This window comes from Podarcis cretensis (assembly GCF_951804945.1).
Source record: "Podarcis cretensis genome assembly, chromosome: 15".
NCBI lineage: Eukaryota > Metazoa > Chordata > Lepidosauria > Squamata > Lacertidae > Podarcis > Podarcis cretensis.
Window position 1 is genome coordinate 1,370,243 of NC_137185.1, and position 20,720 is coordinate 1,390,962.

At 47.9% G+C, this 20,720-nt stretch overlaps 1 protein-coding gene across 1 annotated transcript; it reads right to left on the reverse strand.

Moving 5' to 3' along the window:
- Positions 1–713: 713 nt before the first annotated feature.
- Positions 714–19,565, reverse strand: LOC307204587 (uncharacterized protein). The gene is made up of 10 exons (XM_079956190.1): positions 19,033–19,565; positions 16,472–16,590; positions 14,357–14,480; positions 11,463–11,774; positions 9,771–10,018; positions 6,385–6,577; positions 5,306–5,424; positions 3,873–3,996; positions 2,849–3,160; positions 714–2,398 (listed from the first exon to the last, which is right to left on the reverse strand). Exons 1-10 carry the CDS (start codon positions 19,163–19,165, stop codon positions 2,136–2,138), a joined length of 1,947 nt encoding a protein of 648 aa, XP_079812316.1. The 5' UTR covers positions 19,166–19,565; the 3' UTR covers positions 714–2,135.
- Between the last annotated feature and the right edge of the window lie 1,155 nt (positions 19,566–20,720).

Genomic DNA, 20,720 nt, shown 5'->3' on the forward strand with positions numbered 1-20,720 from the left:
AAGATGGAGGGCACAAGAAGGGGATGACGGAGGACGAGATGGTTGGATAGTGTTCTCGAAGCTACCAGCATGAGTTTAACCAAACTGCAGGAGGCAGTGGAAGACAGGAGTGCCTGGCGTGCTCTGGTCCAGGGGGTCACGAAGAGGCGGACACGACTAAACAACTAAACAACAACAGCTTGAATAAAATATCGCAGGTGGGGGCAGGATCAACCGCAAGACGTGATGCACCTTGCAGTGCCGGATTTACGTATATGCGAAACAAGCTATAGTTTTAGGCCCCACTCTCTTGGGGCCCCCCCAAAAAATTTAAAAAACAACAACTGGATGTACATTTCCAAAATATAAAATAAATAAATAAATAAAATAAAACCGACATACAGCAACAGTGTTTTGTGTTGTGTAGGCTCCTATGATGTAAGTAATGGGCCCCACCTGCTCCCTAAAATATCACTGGTTTGCTCATTTCTATATCAATTACTTTGATCAAATACATACTTTGTTACATGCAAATGGCTTTAGATTCCTATTAGGTCCATAAATTACCATGTAGCATGTATTCAACACGAAAAACAGCGACAATTTGTTATTGACAAAGGACAGCTGGACATATAAAGGGGCCCATTACCTTCAGTAGCTTAGGGCTTCATCAAACCTAAATCCGGCCTTGCATACACATTTTTCTTTTTTATAAAAAAACAAAACCACACATCTCAAAACAACTTAATTCATTATTTATTATTGATTTCATAAAAATTATATACCGCTCGAGTGCAGAAAAAAACCTCCAAGCAGTTAAAAAGTCTGCTCAGCAGCCGTGACATCCATGTGGCTTCTCTTGCCTTAAAAAGATCCGCTAGTAAAAAAAAAAAAGAGCGGGAAAAATGAAAAAGGAGGAGGGAAATGGTGGCCCGCAAAGTGACAACAGCAAATATTACACCGGACGCTTGGTACCACTCACTTTTGAAAATTGAAAAAATGGCGAAAATTACACATCATTTCAGACTTCAACAGGGACTTGAGCCTCCAGGCACTTTTGGTAAGATTTGGCGTTCCTTTGTGACATTTGCAATGGGCAACTTTCAAGGCAACTCTGCTCACAGGCTTGGCAAGTCTGGAACCAGACCAGACCGTGCAACTGTACCGTTTTATAGTTTTCGTTTTTCATCTCTTCGTTTTTTCCCTGTTGCCACTGTTCTTTTCCCTTTATATACATTGTAAAATGGGGTGGGGGAAACCCTTTACCAAAAGAAAAAGAGAAAGACAGCTGCAAAGATCTCCTCCAATGCCCAACCCGCTGTGATCACCAGGGAACAAAAAAGGAGAGAAACCGTGGACAACCTAAGAGCGCTCAGGGGAACACTTTAGAACCCTGCTTTTTGATGCCACAATTTGACTTTAAAGTTTTCCTCGATTTCATGGATGGTTCTGCACAGGCACCCGTTCCATGGAGGTGAGCCCTCTTTGAAAAACACCGCAGCCTAGTTCGCCAGCCCCACCATCCTCTCGCTGACTTCCCAAAGTTTCTTGGCCACGGCGTTTTACCTAAGATAAGGTAGCTTCCTTCCCATGTTCCTATCGCACAGCTATTTAGATATCACTATGTGTTGATTGGTGCCTTCCATTATTATTGCCGTTTCAGGCATGTGGTGGTTTACAAAAATTGGGTGTCTCCCTTTCTCTGCAACACACGGGAATGCAGGAATCTCAGCTAAAGCTGACAGATGCCATCCAACCTCTGTTTAAATCCGAAACCTTAAATGTCAAGATTGACAGACAGGTCTGTTGACACTGCAATGTTTGGAACTATTTCAACAGTGGTTGATGCCATGCTGACTGCTGTTGATGCACTAAGATCAAGATCCCTGCATCTTCCTCAGTGAAAGGCCCAAGGCATCTATCACCACCTGACGTCCTAAGACACCATCCAAGCCCTATCCACCGGTTGGCTATCATTCAAAGATGCCTCCAGTTTACGAAAATGAGAAGTGCTGCTTTGGGACAGTGCTATTTCCCCTTTAGAAACCTGCCATGTGAGGCCACAATTTGACTTTACAATTTTCCTCAGTTTCATGGATGGTTCTGCACAGGCACCCGTTCTATGGAGGTGAGCCCTCTTTGAAAAACACCGCAGCCTAGTTCGCCAGCCCCACCATCCTCTCGCTGACTTCCCAAAGTTTCTTGGCCACGGCGTCATCCCGGGCATGTGGCTTGGGGTCATACAGCCTGCAATTGGCAAAATAGCGCCCGCTGTACTTCTCAATGCCTTCCTCAGTGGCACAGTAGATGGACGTCTGAGCTCCATTGGTTGTGTCTTGGAAGAAGAGCCAGCAGATGGGGAGGAAAAGAGGCTTCAGCCAAACCGAAATGTGACGGAAAATATCTGATTTAACAAGCCCTGAAAGCAGAAAGATAGGAAAACATCAGTTGCCAGAACTGGATAGAATAAGAAGAGAGCCCAACTGATGGACCAGACTTCAAAGGGGGTCCATCTAATTTAGTATCCACTTTTCCACTGTGGCCAACCAGATGCCCCTTTTTGCAGAACAGAACAGTCAACAGTCAGGAAAAATGGGAGCTGGAGTCTAATAACATCTAGAGGACCAAAGGAAGCCCATCAGCTTCCTTCTCTTCCACAGTCTCAGTGTTGCCCCTTGTAAATCTCTGCAGGGATAAGGATGAGGATGGGGACAGAACTAGGAGGAGTTGGCTCCACCTGCAATTGACTCTGTCTCTGCCCTTCCCTGGTTCTGGCTCTGTCTATTGTTGGGCTCCTTGCTTTCTGCCCCTCCAAGGGCACCAGACACCACTATAGAGGTTGAGGAATAGAGCTGGACCTGCCACTCACCCGGATGGACCGCGTAGCAGGTAACGTTCGTCCCTTCCAGTCGATTGGCGAGCTCCTGGGTGTACAATATATTGGCCAGTTTGCTGTTGCAGTACGATTGGTACCCTGCCAAGTGCCCATCCACTGGCTTGTGGATGTTCTGAAAGTCAATCTTCCCCGTTTGATGTGCTTTGGAAGCCACCACCACCACACGGCTGGGCGCACACTGCTTCATCCGCTCCAGGAGGAGGTGGGTCAGAAGGAAATGGCTCAAGTGATTCACCTGGAACACCAAATTGAAGCCATCCTCACTTCGGCTTCCAGACCCGACACCTGCCGGAACACAAAGCTGGATTAAACAGGTGCAACGCGGAGGCAGGCCTTTTCACTGGTGGCGCCAGCCCTGTTGAAATATGAGAGGCCCCCATCACTATCTCTTGAAGACACACCTGTTTAGGCAAGCATAGTCCATATAAGTTTATTGTTCTAGCCCAGGGGTCAGCAAACTTTTTCAGCAGGGGGCTGGTCCACTGTCCCTAAGACCTCGGAGAGGCCAGACTATATTTTGAAAAATATAGAGATGCATTTTAGATAAAAGGACACAGCATTCTATGCAAGAGCTCCAGGCAGGCCCCACAAATAACCCAGAGATGCATTTTAAATAAAAGGACACATTCTACTCGGGTAAGCCATGCCCCCCCATGACTCTCCCCTCCCTTCTCCACAGCACCGGACGAGCCCCGGTGGCTGCTTACCTGTGTCTTGCAAACGGCAGGGGCTGGCGGTGGTGGGAGATGAGCAGTGCGCGAAAGGGCTCTGGAGAGGGGCTGGCAGCAACGAAGCCCAAATTGAGCCTGCTTACAATGGCAGCCGCTCAAGCGCTAACGCTGCTGCTGCTGGCACCAACAAAGCCCAGCCCACTTCCTCTCAGTCTCCAGAGTTTCAGGCAGGGGACATTCCCAGCCCTGCCTGGGGATGCCACTGGGAACTGAAAACCTTGGCCCTTCTGCATGCAAAGCAGCTATGCCCCTTCCCCAAATCTCACCTGCATTGTTGATGAGAATGTCAAGGCGGGGCTCAGATCTCAAGAAAGCCGCTGCAAAAGCTCTCACTAACGTGAAGCTGGCCAAATCCAGGCTCATAAAGAGAACTTCATTGTTCCCACTTTCCTGCCAACATTAAGGGGGGGATATGGTGGGGAACAGCATAAAGATTAAGCAATACATTCCAAAAACAAATGCAAAATACATAAATCAGTGGATTAGATTAGCAGATCAACGGAGCTTGTTCACCACCACCCCCATCCCAGAAAAAAACAGGCGAGGAGGTGTGTTTAGAGTACGTACCTCCTACACCTATTCCAGGGAATGGTGCATGGTGGGAAAACATCCTCCATGCACCTGCCCCAATGTTATAATACCACTAGGGTAGACTTTTCTAACCTGGTGCCCTTCCAGATCCACTGGACTACAACTCCCATCAGCCCCAGACAGCTGTGTGATGCTGAGGCTGATGGGAGACTTGGTGTGGGAAAAATGGTTGTTTGCACATAAGAGCATGGGCGAAAGTTTATTATTGCAAGGTGATTTCATAGCAAAAGGCATTGCTTGGAGCATGATCAACGCGTGGACAGCGCATGCTGCCCCATGATAGGTCCACGTAGCATAGCCTGATCGACTACGTGGGCCTGGTGTGAGAGTATGGCATTGTCTTTATCTGCTAGCTGAGGCAAAGTTTCTCTCCTTGAATTTGTATCTTTTCTTCTGCACACAATAAAATGTTTGGCTGCAGCAGCTCAGAGCCAGCCAGATTTCTGCAACCCATCTTGGTGTGAGACTGATTATTTTACGGATGGCGAGCAGGTTCTCGTCAACTAGGTCCAAAACATCTGGAGTGCCAGGTTGCTGAATTCTTCTGGAAAGCCAAGGAAGGAAGGGTCAGTTGTTCAGAATTCATTGGAACTCCCTGCTGACTGGTATCAGGCAGGTGCCTTCACTCTACTCTTTTCAGTGCCTGCTAAAAATACTATTGTTTAGACCAGTGTTTCCCAACCTTGGGTCTCCAGCTGCTGTTGGACTACAATTCCCATCATCCCTGACCATTGGTCTTGCTAGCAAGGGATGATGGGAGTTGTAGTCCAAAAACAGCTGGAGACCCAAGGTTGGGAAACACTGGTTTAGACAAGCCTACCCTGAGGTTTGGAAAGTTGATGTGAGTCCCCCTGCCCAGTCTACTCTTATTTATTTTTATTTTATTGAAGTTTTACATTGTTACGTTTTTCTTAATAATTTTATTGGTTTAGTTTTCTTTGTAAACCGCTTTGAGGGTGTTTTGTTTTTTTTAACAATCAAGTGGGGTATAAATTTTATGAAGTGAATATATTAGGCCACTTTTTACAGTGGAATTGCTTTGAGAAGTTATTTTAAAATGGAATCATAAAGGCTGCCCTTTTGAAGGAGGCAGGTGGCCAGTGCTTACCCTCCTGATGTCATAGACGGCAGATTCTCCTCGCCTTCTGTCACGGCAAGCCAGGATGACGCGGGCTCCCCTCCGGGCCAGATCCAGAGCCGTTGCCTTTCCAATCCCAGTGTTTCCACCTGGAAAAGTTCAAGGGGAAAGTTTAATTCGCTGGGGGTCTTGGCAGACCGCACAACGATTTTTCTGGCAATAGTAATGAGCTGTGCTAGATGCTGTATGGTTTTAACCGCATTTTCACTATATCCTTTATTTCTTACAGGTTGCATTTTGTTGCATTATAATTTGATTTCCAGAGAGTTTGGGGTCAGAGGCAGTACATGCTTCTGAATGTCTGTTGCTGGAAACAGAAGGAGGGGAGAGTGGTGGTTGTGCTCAGGGATCTGCTTGCTGCAGTGGCGTAGCGTGGGTTATCAGCACCCGGGGCAAGGCAAGTAATTTGCGCCCCCTAACCCGTGGATTTGCGCCCCCTAACCCGTGGATTTGTGCCCCCTAACCCGTGGATTTCCCTAACCCCAAATGTTGCGCCTGGTGCGGCCGGCCCCCCCTGCACCCCCCACGCTACGCCACTGGCTTGCTGGACTAAGTGGGTCCCTGGTCTGATCCAGCTGAAGGCTCTTCTTAAGAGAACTCAGAATGCAGTATAATACATACCAATATTGAATGCTATGGATGTGCTGTCCCTCATCTTCCACTACAAACCCTCAGACACTTCACACACCACCTGAATAAAGCTCTGGAGCCCTCTGCCAGATGCTCTTGGACTACAATTCCCAGCATTCCCAATGCTGAGGAACCATGAGGGGTGGGTGGGCTGGAGTGCAGGCACACCTGGAGAAAGGTCACCGGTGCAACCCTATAATAGGTTTGCTGAGAAACATGCCCCACTGGCGCTCCAGGGAGCTTCCTTCTAAGTCAGCCTGCGCAGGATCGCAGCCGGGGAGATGCGCTCAGTCTCGTCTGACGTTTTTAACCTGGGGTCCCGAAGCAGGAAACCCCGAAGCGGGAGCTCCCGCAGACCCTCTTCGGACGCTCTAACCACTGCCCCACGCTGCCCCCCGTCTTCAGGGGGCGATTCTCACCCGTGATCAGCACCGTCTTGCCCCGCAGGCTGGTCTCGTTCTTGCACGTGGCCCCTTTGATGAAGTTGTAATAGAGCAAGGCGTAGAGGCCCAGCGCCAGCGCCAGACCCGCCAGCGCCTCCGCGGCGGCCATCGCGCGCTTCTTGCGCCCGGAGCGCAAAAGGGAGGAGGAGGAGGGGGCGGCAGCAGCAGCCTAGGCGCGCATCTTGCGCCCGCGATCGCCGGCTCCTCGCACTGCTGGTCGGAGGAAGAGGCGGACGCCGCTGATCCTGCTCCTCCTCGGGAGGCAGGTTCCCAGCAGCCAGACGCGCCCCGGATCCTTCCTCTTTCTCCCGCGGACCCGTGCGCAACGCTGCGCGCCTGCCGCCCCTTGCGCTCCAAGGCGTGCCAAGAACAGAGCCGGAACCCCTGGCCGCTTGCAGAGATGCGCGTCACGGTCAGCTGTATCCCGGACCGTGTGGGGAGTCAGAGCTCCGCCCCATAGCAAAGTCCGCGTCCCTGGCCCCGCCCCACCAGGAGGGTCCAAAGATCCAGGCCGGTCGCCTTGATCCGTTGCTGTCCTTCGTTACGCGCACGTCCCATCCTCGGATAGATGGCACCCGCATGAGTGCAATTTCAGGGGCTCCATGATCACTGCAGATGGTGACAGCAGTCACGAAATTAAAAGACGCGTGCTTCTTAGGAGAAAAGCAATGGCAAACCTAGACAGCATCTTAAAAAGCAGAGACATCACCTTGCCAACAAAGGTCCGTATAGTTAAAGCTCTAGTTTTCCCAGTAGTGATGTATGGAAGTGAGAGCTGGACCATAAAGAAGGCTGGTTGCCGAAGAATTGATGCTTTTGAATTCTGGTGCTGGAGGAGACTCTTGAGAGTCCCATGGACAGCAAGAAGATCAGACCTCTCCATTCTGAAGGAAATCAGCCCTGAGTGCTCACTGGAAGGACAGATCCTGAAGCTGAGGCTCCAATACTTTGGCCACCTCATGAGAAGAGAAGACTCCCTGGAAAAGACCTTGATGTTGGGAAAGATGGAGGGCACAAGAAGGGGATGACGGAGGACCAGATGGTTGGATAGTGTTCTCGAAGCTACCAGCATGAGTTTAACCAAACTGCAGGAGGCAGTGGAAGACAGGAGTGCCTGGCGTGCTCTGGTTCAGGGGGTCACGAAGAGGCGGACACGACTAAACAACTAAACAACAGCAGCTTGAATAAAATATCGCAGGTGGGGGCAGGATCGACCGCAAGACGTGATGCACCTTGCAGTGCCGGATTTACGTATATGCGAAACAAGCTATAGTTTTAGGCCCCACTCTCTTGGGGCCCCCCAAAAAAATTTAAAAAACAACAACTGGATGTACATTTCCAAAATATAAAATAAAAAAATAAATAAAATAAAACCGACATACAGCAACAGTGTTTTGTGTTGTGTAGGCTCCTATGATGTAAGTAATGGGCCCCACCTGCTCCCTAAAATATCACTGGTTTGCTCATTTCTATATCAATTACTTTGATCAAATACATATTTTGTTACATGCAAATGGCTTTAGATTCCTATTAGGTCCATAAATTACCATGTAGCATGTATTCAACACGAAAAACAGCGACAATTTGTTATTGACAAAGGACAGCTGGACATATAAAGGGGCCCATTACCTTCAGTAGCTTAGGGCTTCATCAAACCTAAATCCGGCCTTGCATACACACCATTTGAATGGCAATGATGACCATCAACTTTTTTGGGGGGGCAGCCATACCCCTCAAATATTTAATGGGGGGCCTAGCCCTAGAAGCTGGCTCCTATGCTCAGTTTTCTTTTTTCTTTATTATTTATGAAAGCTGTATGCTGCACTATTCCCACTGATCTCAGGGCAGTTCATTGGATAAAACCACAAAATACATAATCAAAAGAAAAACAACCCAATAACCCCCTCATACAAAAATTAAAATAAAAACCCCACATTTTAGAAGGGCACTGTTAAACTTGGGTGTGCTTGCTTCAAACAGGTTGCAAAGGCTTGGCAAAGGTTTCACAAAAGGCTTTCCGCCCCTTGAAACACCGCCTTCCACTGGAAATAATCCTGTAAAGAATTTCAACTGCGGACATGGACCATGAACCCCATTGAAGGAAAGCAAAGAAGTCTCACCTCCTTAGGGAGAGAGAGATTGGCAGCTCTTGGAAGGGAACCATTTTTTGAGCCTGAAATTCCAGTTCCACCATAGCGGGTGGGGAAGGAAAAAGGCGGGAAAACTCCCCACCTCAAGGACAACTCAGAACCCACAGAATTATCATCATTATTAAATTTTAAAACCACCCTTCATCAAGAGACCACAGAGCAGTTTACAACACAGAACACAAAACTAATAATGACAAAAATATTATAATAGGCAGTACCTCCCTCCCACCACCACATTTTAAAAGGCCACAAATTGATTAACAGCCAAAGGCCTGGTTGACAAGGAATCTTTTCGCCTGACGCTTCATCCAGAGGCAGTTGTGGGGTGTGGGGAGATTATTTATTTTCTTATTAATGCTTGCCTTTCATTTAAGATCCTAGGGTGGGGCCACAGCATTAAAACACATTATTCTTTTTTATAAAAAAACAAAACCACACATCTCAAAACAACTTAATTCATTATTTATTATTGATTTCATAAAAATTATATACCGTTCGAGTGCAGAAAAAAACCTCCAAGCAGTTAAAAAGTCTGCTCAGCAGCCGTGACACCCATGTGGCTTCTCTTGCCTTAAAAAGATCCGCTAGTAAAAAAAAAAAAGAGCGGGAAAAATGAAAAAGGAGGAGGGAAATGGTGGCCCGCAAAGTGACAACAGCAAATATTACACCGGACGCTTGGTACCACTCACTTTTGAAAATTGAAAAAATGGAGAAAATTACACATCATTTCAGACTTCAACAGGGACTTGAGCCTCCAGGCACTTTTGGTAAGATTTGGCGTTCCTTTGTGACATTTGCAATGGGCAACTTTCAAGGCAACTCTGCTCACAGGCTTGGCAAGTCTGGAACCAGACCAGACCGTGCAACTGTACCGCTTTATAGTTTTCGTTTTTCATCTCTTCGTTTTTCCCCTGTTGCCACTGTTCTTTTCCCTTTATATACATTGTAAAATGGGGTGGGGGAAACCCTTTACCAAAAGAAAAAGAGAAAGACAGCTGCAAAGATCTCCTCCAATGCCCAACCCGCTGTGATCACCAGGGAACAAAAAAGGAGAGAAACCGTGGACAACCTAAGAGCGCTCAGGGGAACACTTTAGAACCCTGCTTTTTGATGCCACAATTTGACTTTAAAGTTTTCCTCGATTTCATGGATGGTTCTGCACAGGCACCCGTTCCATGGAGGTGAGCCCTCTTTGAAAAACACCGCAGCCTAGTTCGCCAGCCCCACCATCCTCTCGCTGACTTCCCAAAGTTTCTTGGCCACGGCGTCATCCCGGGCATGTGGCTTGGGGTCGTGCAGCCTGCAATTGGCAAAATAGCGCCCGCTGTACTTCTCGATGCCTTCCTCAGTGGCACAGTAGATGGACGTCTGAGCTCCGCTGGTCGTGTCTCGGAAGAAGAGCCAGAAAAGAGGCTTCAGCCAGATCGACATGTGACGGAATAATTCAGTGTTAACAAGCCCTGAAAGAAAAAAAAATCAGTAGCTAGAACTGAATGGAGGTCCATCTTGTTTAACATTCTCTTTTCTGCTTGGGCCAACCAGATGCCACATCTGGGAAGCCTGACATGAGCAGAATAGCACTTCCTCAGCAGCAGCAGCAGCTGGTGTTTAGAGGTCAACTTCCTTTGATACTGGAGGTTCCATCTAGCTAGTATCCACTAGTATGACTGGAGCTGATGGCAGTCATCGTTCAAAGCACCTGAAGGGCATTGTAGTGATCTGATGGGATTACTATGAGGAATAATAAAATATGCATCAAGCCATTGTGTCCACTATGAAAGCATGGTGTTGACTGGGTTTGATTCATTGACAATAATTTCTGATCAAATCCCACAAGCCTCTCCATCTCTACTATTTGCTTTCTCTACACCTGACAGGCATGTATAAGCATTCTAAATACACAGGCCAGTTGTTCGCTGGGCATTCTCACTACATAAAGATAGTAAGTTACTTTGATGTAGTTTAATCTTTAGATAGATCTTAAGAGTTCAGGAAGAGAGTTCACAAAGAGATGGCAAATACTACCCATCCTTCCTCTCCTGTTTACTCCTGTTTATGATCTCCAGGGTTTTCCTAAAAGCATTCCTCCTTGCTTCCTCTTTTATTTACTCTGGACATGCTCAAATTAGCTCTTTGTAGTTTTAACTTTTAACTTTGTCCCCACGTGGGTTTTTTTGAAATGCTCAGGGGAAATCTGATTGGTTCTTACGTGTAAAAAGTTCTTATGTGAATAAAATGACCTGGGTCGAGGGGTGGACAGGAATTATTATTGGCACCTCCTCCCAGAGTCTTGCTGGTCAAGCCTCATGTGTATTCTATTAATCAGGGTCCAATCCTTCCTTGTTTTGGGAATGCTACAGGCATCAGGTTGCCAAAGGCTAGTCTAGTTGCAGATAGCAATGATGACCAAGAAATTTGCAAAAGGAATGTATGTTCTAGGGTGATGCATGAAAAGGTGAGCTGCACAGGAATCTCTGGCATTATTGGCCCTCCAGATAGCAAATACCCTGTCCTGCAGATGTTGTAGGATCCCAGTTAGCACAGTCAACGGTCAGGAATGATGGGAGCCCAACAACATCTAGAGGACCAATGGAAGTCTGCTTCTCAGACAGTCCCCATCTGCCACCCTTCCTACTTACAACCAGCCCAGGGGGTGATCCTGCCCATCAGCTCCCTTCTTTTCCATAGTCTCAGTGTTGCCCCTTGTAAATCTCTGCAGGGATAAGGATGAGGATGGGGACAGAACTTCCACCTGCAATTGACTCTGTCTCTGCCCTTCCCTGGTTCTGGCTCTGTCTATTATTGGGCTCCCTGCTTTCTGCCCCTCCAGTCCCCCAAGGGCACCAGCCACCACTATGGAGGGTCCCAAGTGGAGGCAGGAGCTGAGCTGGACCTGCTACCCACCCGGATGGACAGCATAGCAGGTAACGTTTGTCCCTTCCAGTCGATTGGCAAGCTCCCGGGTATACAGCATATTGGCCAGTTTGCTGTTCCTGTAGGACTGGACCCCTGGCGACTGCCCATCCACTGGCTTGTGGATGTTCTGAAAGTCAATCTTCCCCCACCGATGTCCACTGGAAGCCACCACCACCACACGGCTGGGCGCACACTGCTTCATCCGCTCCAGGAGGAGGTGGGTCAGAAGGAAATGACTCAAGTGATTCACCTGGAACGCCAAATTCAAGCCGTCGCTGCTTCGGCTTCCAGTCCTGACACCTACCAGAAAATGAGGCTAGATTAAACAAGTGCAGCATGCAGACAGGCCTTTTCTCTGGTGGCCCCATTTCTGTGGGAGGCTCACCCTGCTGAAATATGAGAGCCCCCCATCACTACTGGCATTCTGCCGGCTCTTTGAGACACACCTGTTTAGCAAGGTAACTACCGACCATGCCATTTATAAATGTCTTTATAAATGTCTTTATAAATGACTTGGATGAAGGAACTGAGGGGATGCTCAACAAATTTGCAGATGACAGTGAATTTTTTGGGGAAATGAATACAATTAATTGAAAAAATGTTTAAAATGACATTTGTAAAAAAAACCAGAAGTATTTCTGTTAGGGATTGTAGGACAAGATCTTCCAAGAAAAAGAAAGAACTTATTTATGTATGCTACAACAGCGGCAAAAGTCTTGATAGCACAAGGATGGAAGAACCAGGAAATCCCAAGGAAAGAACAGTGGCAAGAAAAATTGATGAGCTACGCAGAACTGGCTAAATTGACTTATAAATTGCGGGACAAGGACAACTGTGACTTTAAGGAAAAATGGGAGCTTTTTACAAATTATTTTAAAAGACAACTGTCAGGGAACTGCCATCAGGGCCGGATGGAGAGAGCGGGCTCCGGAGGGGTCCCAGAGAGCGTCCCGGGATGGGGAGAGGCAGCCCATCTTCTGGGGAAGAGAATCAGCGTAGCACCAGTGGAGAAGGGGGCCAGATGGGGGAATCGGCGAGGCGGTCCCATGACTCCTTGCCAGGGACCAGCGGGGAGAGTAAGGGTCTTCTGTGACGCCAGTCAAGCTTGCAAAAATTTATCATTTGCCCGATAATAAATGTTGGAAGTGTAAAGAGATTGAAGGTACATTCTTTCACCTTTGGTGGACATGCCCAAGAATTAAGACTTTCTGGGAGATGATTTATAATGAAATGAAAAAGGTATTTAAATATACCTTTCAGAAGAAACCAGAGGCCTTTCTCCTGGGCATGGTCGGCCAATTGGTGTCAAAGAAGGATAGAACTTTCTTTATGTATGCCACAACAGCAGCAAGAATACTTATTGCAAAGTACTGGAAGACACAAGATTTACCCACCCGGGAAGAATGGCAGATGAAGGTGATGGACTATATGGAACTGGCGGAAATGACTGGCAGAATCCGAGACCAAGGAGAAGAGTTGGTGGAAGAAGATTGGAAGAAATTTAAAGTTTATCTACAGAAACATTGTAAAATTAAGGAATGTTAGAAGGATGTTGGAATGAAGTAATGTGGTTTTAGCAGAAATGATATAAAGGATTAAGTAAAAATGGATTGTTAATTGGTGAAAGAACAGAATGCAAAATTATAGTATATTAAGATAAATCATTAGGATAAAAATAAAGATGGAAAGGATTTGCTGAAATATCTAATTGAATTAGAATACAAAAAAGGGAGGTGTGAGGAGGTCAAGGAAATAAGCAAAGGAAAGAAAGTTATGTAAAGGATTGATTTGTTTTTTTTCTTTAATTATCTGCATTTTTCTCTCTCTGTTTTTCCCCCTTTGTTCTTGTATAGTTTTGTATTTTTTTTCTGTTTAAATATGTTCTTTATTTTTTCTTTTTGTAACCTTTAAAATCTCAATAAAAATCTATTGAAAAAAAAAAAGAGAGTAAGGGTCCTCCGCTGCCTACACCCTCCTTGCGCAGAAGGCTTCCGCGCAGGGAGAGTAGGAGGAGACTAGGCGTCAAAGAGCTTCTTTGCTGGAAGAAGTTCAAGAAATGCCCACTGACGGATTCTGCCAGCGATTGAGGCAGCCACGGGTGAGTGGCTGTCCGGACAGAAAAGGTTCACTCAGACAACCCAGCCAGGCGTTACACCGGTTTACGCACGAGCAACCCCTAGAACCATTACAACAACAAAATGAACTGGACTCCTTGGCAAGTTTTGAGTAAAAATACACAAATTTATTGGTCGATAACAGGGTAGATAGATAATGTAAGGACATGTAACATGCAGAGAACAATATGTGCTGAAAAATCAGAGAGAGGAGCTGAGGGAAGTCTCTGGGGAGGGGAGGGAGGGTTTGAAGGGGGGATGGGGAAAAGGGGGGGGGGAATAATGAATATGATATGTTTTGATAGTTGGTATGTTGAAATTGTTAATAAAAATGTTTTTTTAAAAAAACCTGCAGATGACACCAAACTGGATGGGTAGTGAATGCCATGGAAGATAGAACCAGGATAGCTCCGCTCTATTCTGCCTTGGTGAGTCCTACTTAGAGATGCTGTTGGGAACAGAACTTTGGACCTTCTGCATGCAAAGCAGGGGCTCTATCAATGAGCTATAGCCCTTCCCCTAAAAGTAAAGCAGGATTTCAGCCCTCATGGTTTTGAAGAAGAAGAAGATTTAAACAGGAACACAGGAAGCTGTCATAACAATACACAATCAGATCCAACTAGTTCAGTATTGGCTACACTGACTAGTGGTGGCTCTCCAGAGTTTCAGGCAGGGGACCTTCCCAGTCCTACCTGGGGATGCTATTGGGGACTGAAAACCTTGGCCCTTCTGCATGCAAAGCAGCTGTGCCCCTTCCCCAAATCTCACCTGCATTGTTGATGAGAATGTCAAGGCGGGGTTCAGAGCTCAAGAAAGCCGCTGCAAAAGCCCTCACTGACGTGAAGCTGGCCAAGTCCAGGCTCATGAAGAGAACTTCATTGTTCCCACTTTCCTGAGCAGGGGGGAAAAACCACAAGGAGCGTTTAGCCCTAGCAAGAAGGTTTGACCCGTCCCGCTCCCAGAGCCAGGCCACAACCAGGCTCCCTTTGCTGTGCCACACCATGGTCTTGCTCAGAATCTAGGCCTGTTTCTCGAAGCTGCAGGAGAGTTGCGCTTGTGCTCAGATCCTGCCTGTGGGCTTCCCATAGCAGGCACCAGATTGGCCACTGTGAGAAGTGGAAGCTGGGCTAGAATAATAATAATAAAAAATTATTATTATTATTATTTATTTATACCACGCCCATCTGGCTGGGCTTCCCCAGCCACTCTGGGTGGCTTCCAACAAAATATTAAAATACAGTAATGCATCAAACGTTAAAAGCTTCCCTAAACAGGGCTGCCTTCAGATGTCTTCTAAAAGCCTGGTAGTTGTTGTTCTCTTTGACATCTGGTGGGAGGGCGTTCCACAGGGCAGGTGCCACTACTGAGAAGGCCCTGTGCCTGGTTCCCTGTAACTTGGCTTCTCGCAGCGAGGGAACTGCCAGAAGGCCCTCGGCGCTGGATCTGTGTCCGGGCAGAACGATGGGGGTGGATCCAGTGCCTGATCCAGCAGCCTGGCTCTTATGCTCAGGTTATCTGAAGATTCACATGCCAATTAAGTTCTGGTAAAATATTACGGCCACAGATCCAGACTTCAGATTTATTTTCTTATTTCATTTGCAATTTCCTTTCCCCACAGACGACCAACATTAAGGAAAAATATATGATGGTGGTGAATGGCTTAAAGCATAAAGAACAAAACTACATTCCTAAAACAAATACAACAAATTCCTAAAACAAATACAAGATACACCATAAATCAGTAGATCAGATTAGTACACCAACAGCGCAGCTGCTTCACCACCACCCCCATCCCAGAAAAAGCCGGGTGAGGAGGTGAGTTTTAAGCAGGCTCCTAAATGCCCATGCTGTACAGGACAACTTGATATTATTCCCTGCAAGTGCATTGTGGGAAAACATCCTCCAAGCACCACCACCCCAATGTCATAATAATAATAATAATAATAATAATAATAATAATAATAATAGTTATAATAATAATTTTTTATTTATACCCCGCCCTACCTGGTTCAGAAAACCAGGCTCAGGGCAGCTAACTACAAATTTAAAACACTTAATTGATGCAACAAAAAACAGCATAAAATACAGTCTAAAACATGAATAACAATAAATTCAGAATTCAAAAATCAATTTGGGGGGAAATCCATCCAATAAATATTAGATGATCACCAGGGCTAGCTGGCTAAATTAGTCCTATTTGGGCCAGCGAGGAGACCAGGGGAGAATTAGCTGTGGGATGCCAGAGCGGGTAATCTTCATAAAAAGGGGAGCGGGAGGAAAGGAAGGGGAATAAAAGATCAGGATAAGTTTAAATTGAAAGCCAGGCGGAATAGCTCTGTCTTACAGGCCCTGTGGAAGGAGGTTAAATCCTGCAGGGCCCTAGTCTCATGGGACAGAGCATTCCACCAGGTCGGAGCCATCACTGAGAAGGCCCTGGCCCTGGTGGAGGATAATCTGACTTCCTTAGGGCCCAGGACCTCTAAACTATGATTATTCATGGACCGTAAGGTCCTCTGTGGGGCAGACCAGGAGAGGCGGTCCCATAAATACGAGGGCCTTAAGCCACAAAAGGCTTTAAAGGTCAAAACCAGCAGCTTAATACCACTAAGGTAGACTTTTCTAACCTGGTGCCCTCCCAGATCTTTTGAACTACAACTCCCACACAGACAGCTGTGTGATGCTGATGGGAGAGCGGCAGGTTGGTGAATTCTCCTAGAAAGCTAGACCTCCCAGCTTTCTAGAAGGAAGGGCTGACTGTTCAGATTCCATTATGACATGATTTTACTGTGAAATCGCTTCAAGATAGTTCAAGGGAAGTGATTTCTAAGTGGAGGCAAAGAAATAAATGCTGCCTTTGGAAGGAGGCAGGTGGCCGGCACTCACCCTCTTGATGTCATAGACGGCAGATTCTCCTCGCTCTCTGTCCCGGCAAGCTAGGATGACACGGGCTCCCCTCCGGGCCAGATCCAGGGCCGTTGCCTTTCCAATCCCAGTGTTTCCACCTGGAAAAGAATGATCTAGAGCAGTGGTTCTCAAAATGTGTGTTTGGTGGCGGCGGGGCTTACTGGCTGCTTGAAATTTGTCAAGGGTCTTGGCGGACCCCTGAATGGTTTTTATACCTGCTGTGGCAATTGTAATGAGCTGTGCTAGGTGCTGTATGGTTTTTAACTTCATTTTCACTACATCCTTTATTTCTTACAGGCTGCGTTTTGTTGCATTATAATGTGGATTCCACAAAGTTTGGGGTCAGAGGCAGTACATGCTTCAGAAGGCCAGTTGCTGGAGGCAGCAGGAGAGGGGAGTGGCTCCTGGGATCAGGCCCTGCATGTGGGCTTCCCATGGGGGCAGCTGGGTGGCCACCAGGACAGGAGGTTGAACCAGATGCGCCATTGGCCTGATCCAGCAGCCAGGCTCTTTCCTTTCCTGGAGGCGGTTGGAGGATGGGTGGCGGCTAACAGATTGAGGTTGACTCTTCCTGACAAGACAGAAGTACTGTTTTGGGGGGACAGGGGGCGGGCTGGTGTGGAGGACTCCCTGGTCCTGAATAGGGTAACTGTGCCCCTGAAGGACCAGGTGCGCAGCCTGGGAGTCATTCTGGACTCACAGCTGTCCATGGAGACGCAGGTCAATCCTGTGTCCAGGGCAGCTGTCTACCAGCTCATTCTGGACCCTCCCTGCCCACACACTGTCTTCCCAAAGTGGTGCATGCACTGATTATCTCCCACTTGGACTACTGCAATGCGCTCTACATGGGGCTACCTTTGAAAGTGACCTGGAAACTACAACTAATCCAGAATGCGGCAGCTAGACTGGTGACTGGGAGCAGCCGCCGAGACCACATATCACTGGTATTGAAAGACCTACACTGGCTCCCAGTACGTTTCCGAGCACAATTAAAAGTGTTGGTGCTGACCTTTAAAGCCCTAAACGGCCTCGGTCCAGTATATCTGAAGGAGCATCTCCACCTCCATCATTCTGCCCGGACATTGAGGTCCAGTGCCGAGGGCCTTCTGGCAGTTCCCTCGCTATGAGAAGCCAAGTTACAGGGAACCAGGCAGAGGGCCTTCTCGGTGGTGGCGCCCGCCCTGTGGAAACGCCCTCCCACCAGATGTCAAAGAGAACAACAACTACCAGACTTTTAGAAGACAGCTGAAGGCAGCCCTCTTTAGGGAAGCTTTTAATGTTTAATAGACTATTGTATTTTAATATTCTGTTGGAAGCCGCCCAGAGTGGCTGGGGAAACCCAGCCAGATGGGTGGAGTATAAATAATAAATTATTCTTATTCTTAGGAGAGCTCAAATTGTAGCAGAATATAATACAATATATACAAATATTGAATGCTATGGATGTGCCGTCTCTCATCTTCCACTACAAACCCTCAGGCACATCACAGACCTCCTGAATAAAGCTCTGGAGCCCTCTGATAGGAGCTGTAGTTCAACAGAGGGCCCCCCATCTCAGGGCCAGCTGCCAGGGAACCATTATCAGCACCCTTCACGGCATTTATTCATCTCTTTATCATATACAGTGGTACCTTGGATTAAGAACAGTCCGGTTTAAGAACTATTTGTTTTACAAACTCCACAAAACTGGAAATAGTATCTTGGTTTGAGAACTTGACCTTGGTCTAAGAACGGAATGAGTTTGACTAAACTGCGGGAGGCAGTGGAAGACAGGAGTGCCTGGCGTGCTCTGGTCCAGGGGGTCACGAAGAGGCGGACACGACTAAATGACTAAACAACAACAAGAACAACAGAATCCGAACAGTGGAAGGGCACCGGCAGCGGGAGGCCTCGTTAGGATTTAAGAACGTTTTTGGTTTAAGAACGGACTTCCAGAACGGATTAAGTTCGTAAACCGAGGTACCACTGTATTATATATAATAAATTTATATATAACCAACCTGTCACCTCTGTGGGGCGCCTCTTAAACACCAACCCTCTTCTATCTCATTTCCAGGTTGGTTTGGAAATGGAGGAGCAGTAATCTCTCTTTCACTATCAAGTGTTCCCTTCATCCTGACTGAGCCATGTTGCCTGGGGCTTTTGGGAGTCCCAGAACAGGAAAAGCGCCACAGGTTTCTCCATCCCTGGGTGTGCAGCCTTACTCAACACATCATAATTACCCAAGCCCTCCTCTGCACTTCTCTGCTGGCAACAGGAGGGCAGGTTTGGCCCAGCAGCCATTAGCTGCTCATCCCTCCTGTCAAACCAGATAACTTTTTTGCCACTGACCTGATCCACTTTGCCTCTAGTGTTTGTTTGTTTTTTTGACACAGGGAGTCCCCTCGATTATATCTTTGAATGTTGCTCAGGCTGATCTGGAGTTTTTTTCCTGGGGATCAAGGGCCAGGAAACCCCGGAGCGGGAGCTCCCGCAGACCCTCTTCGGACGCTCTAACCACTGCCCCACGCTGCCCCCCGTCTTCCGGGAGCGATTCTCACCCGTGATCAGCACCGTCTTGCCCCGCAGGCTGGTCTCGTTCTTGCACGTGGCCCCTTTGATGAAGTTGTAATAGAGCAAGGCGTAGAGGCCCAGCGCCAGCGCCAGACCCGCCAGCGCCTCCGCGGCGGCCATCGCGCGCTTCTTGCGCCCGGAGCGCAAAAGGGAGGAGGAGGAGGGGGCGGCAGCAGCAGCCTAGGCGCGCATCTTGCGCCCGCGATCGCCGGCTCCTCGCACTGCTGGTCGGAGGAAGAGGCGGACGCCGCTGATCCTGCTCCTCCTCGGGAGGCAGGTTCCCAGCAGCCAGACGCGCCCCGGATCCTTCCTCTTTCTCCCGCGGACCCGTGCGCAACGCTGCGCGCCTGCCGCCCCTTGCGCTCCAAGGCGTGCCAAGAACAGAGCCGGAACCCCTGGCCGCTTGCAGAGATGCGCGTCACGGTCAGCGGTATCCCGGACCGTGTGGGGAGTCAGAGCTCCGCCCCATAGCAAAGTCCGCGTCCCTGGCCCCGCCCCACCAGGAGGGTCCAAAGATCCAGGCCGCTGCTCCTGATGCTCCTCCTCCTCGGGAGGCGGGTTCTCAGCAGCCAGACGCGCCCCGGATCCCTCCTCCCCTCGCGGCCCTTGCGCAAAGCTGCGCGCTCCTGGAGACGCGCTGTAACCAGAGGACCAGCCATCTCTCTTTGACGGCCAGCAGGAGCAGAGATGGGGAACATCTGTGACTTTGCAGATGCTATGGGACTCCAGTTCCCTTCATCACCGTCCGTGGACCAGGCAGAGCGCCTCCAGATTTCCTCCACGCGGGGTTTGCAGCCATCCGCCCTTGTCTTCTGGGAAGCCCGGTTGCCAAAGCTCGCCTTCGCCCATCACTGTTTGGCAACAGAAGGCCAGATGTGGCGCTGAGGCCCCTAGCTGCGGATGTCTGCCTCCTTCAGCTGAGACCTTTTCTGCCACGGGAGCGATTCCCTTTTGCCTCTAAGGCCAAACAGGTGCTGTCAAGCAAGCCCTTTTCCACGCGGGGCAGCGGCTCCAGCAGCTGCATAGTGAACTTCCAAGAGCCTCACCTTTTTAAAAAATAAAATAAAATATTTTTTAATTAATTTTTGAACATATTAATTATCATACAAACCACAAAACTTCACATCTTATACAATCTTTTTGGACTTCCATCAGCACCTCTGATGATCCACCATTTTTATAATTTCTTTTGCATTTCTTAAATTCATATTGCCTTTAATTATCTTAACTAACAATCCTCCTCTTTATACAATTTTGCAATAATTCAAATTATTCACCTCACAAAACTTCTTGTAAACCTACAAACGTAATCTGATCATCACAATTACTTTTCAAATAGTCCGTAAATTTACACCAGTCTTCTGTGAATCTCCAAGAGCCTCACCTTAGCACGGAGAACTTGTATCTTTGCACGTGGCTGCGCCTGGAGAGTCTTGTTCGTGCGTGATCAATGCGTGCGCCCCTAGCATCTCTAGAAGGGGGACACCTGTCCCAAGGATGGTACAGAGCTCAAGCCAGGCTTTGCGACCAACTCTGCTAAATCTTGAAGCTACTACAGAGGTGCAGTTCTCTTGCAGACTCACCACAGAACAACTCAGGCCCTCCTGCCAATGGAAAAGCCTGATCTCAAGTTGAAGAGTATTTGCTGCCGTTTCTACGGGGATATACGCTCGGT

Bases quoted from the DNA above. Each gene is read 5' to 3' on its own strand.
- LOC307204587 (XM_079956190.1), bottom strand. From the start codon at position 19,165: ATGGCCGCCGCGGAGGCGCTGGCGGGTCTGGCGCTGGCGCTGGGCCTC. The intron at 16,591-19,032 runs GTGAGAATCGCT...ATTCTTTTCCAG, and splicing joins CAAGACGGTGCTGATCACGG to GTGGAAACACTGGGATTGGA. The intron at 5,425-6,384 runs GTGAGAATCGCC...GAACTTTTCCAG, and splicing joins CAAGACGGTGCTGATCACGG to GTGGAAACACTGGGATTGGA.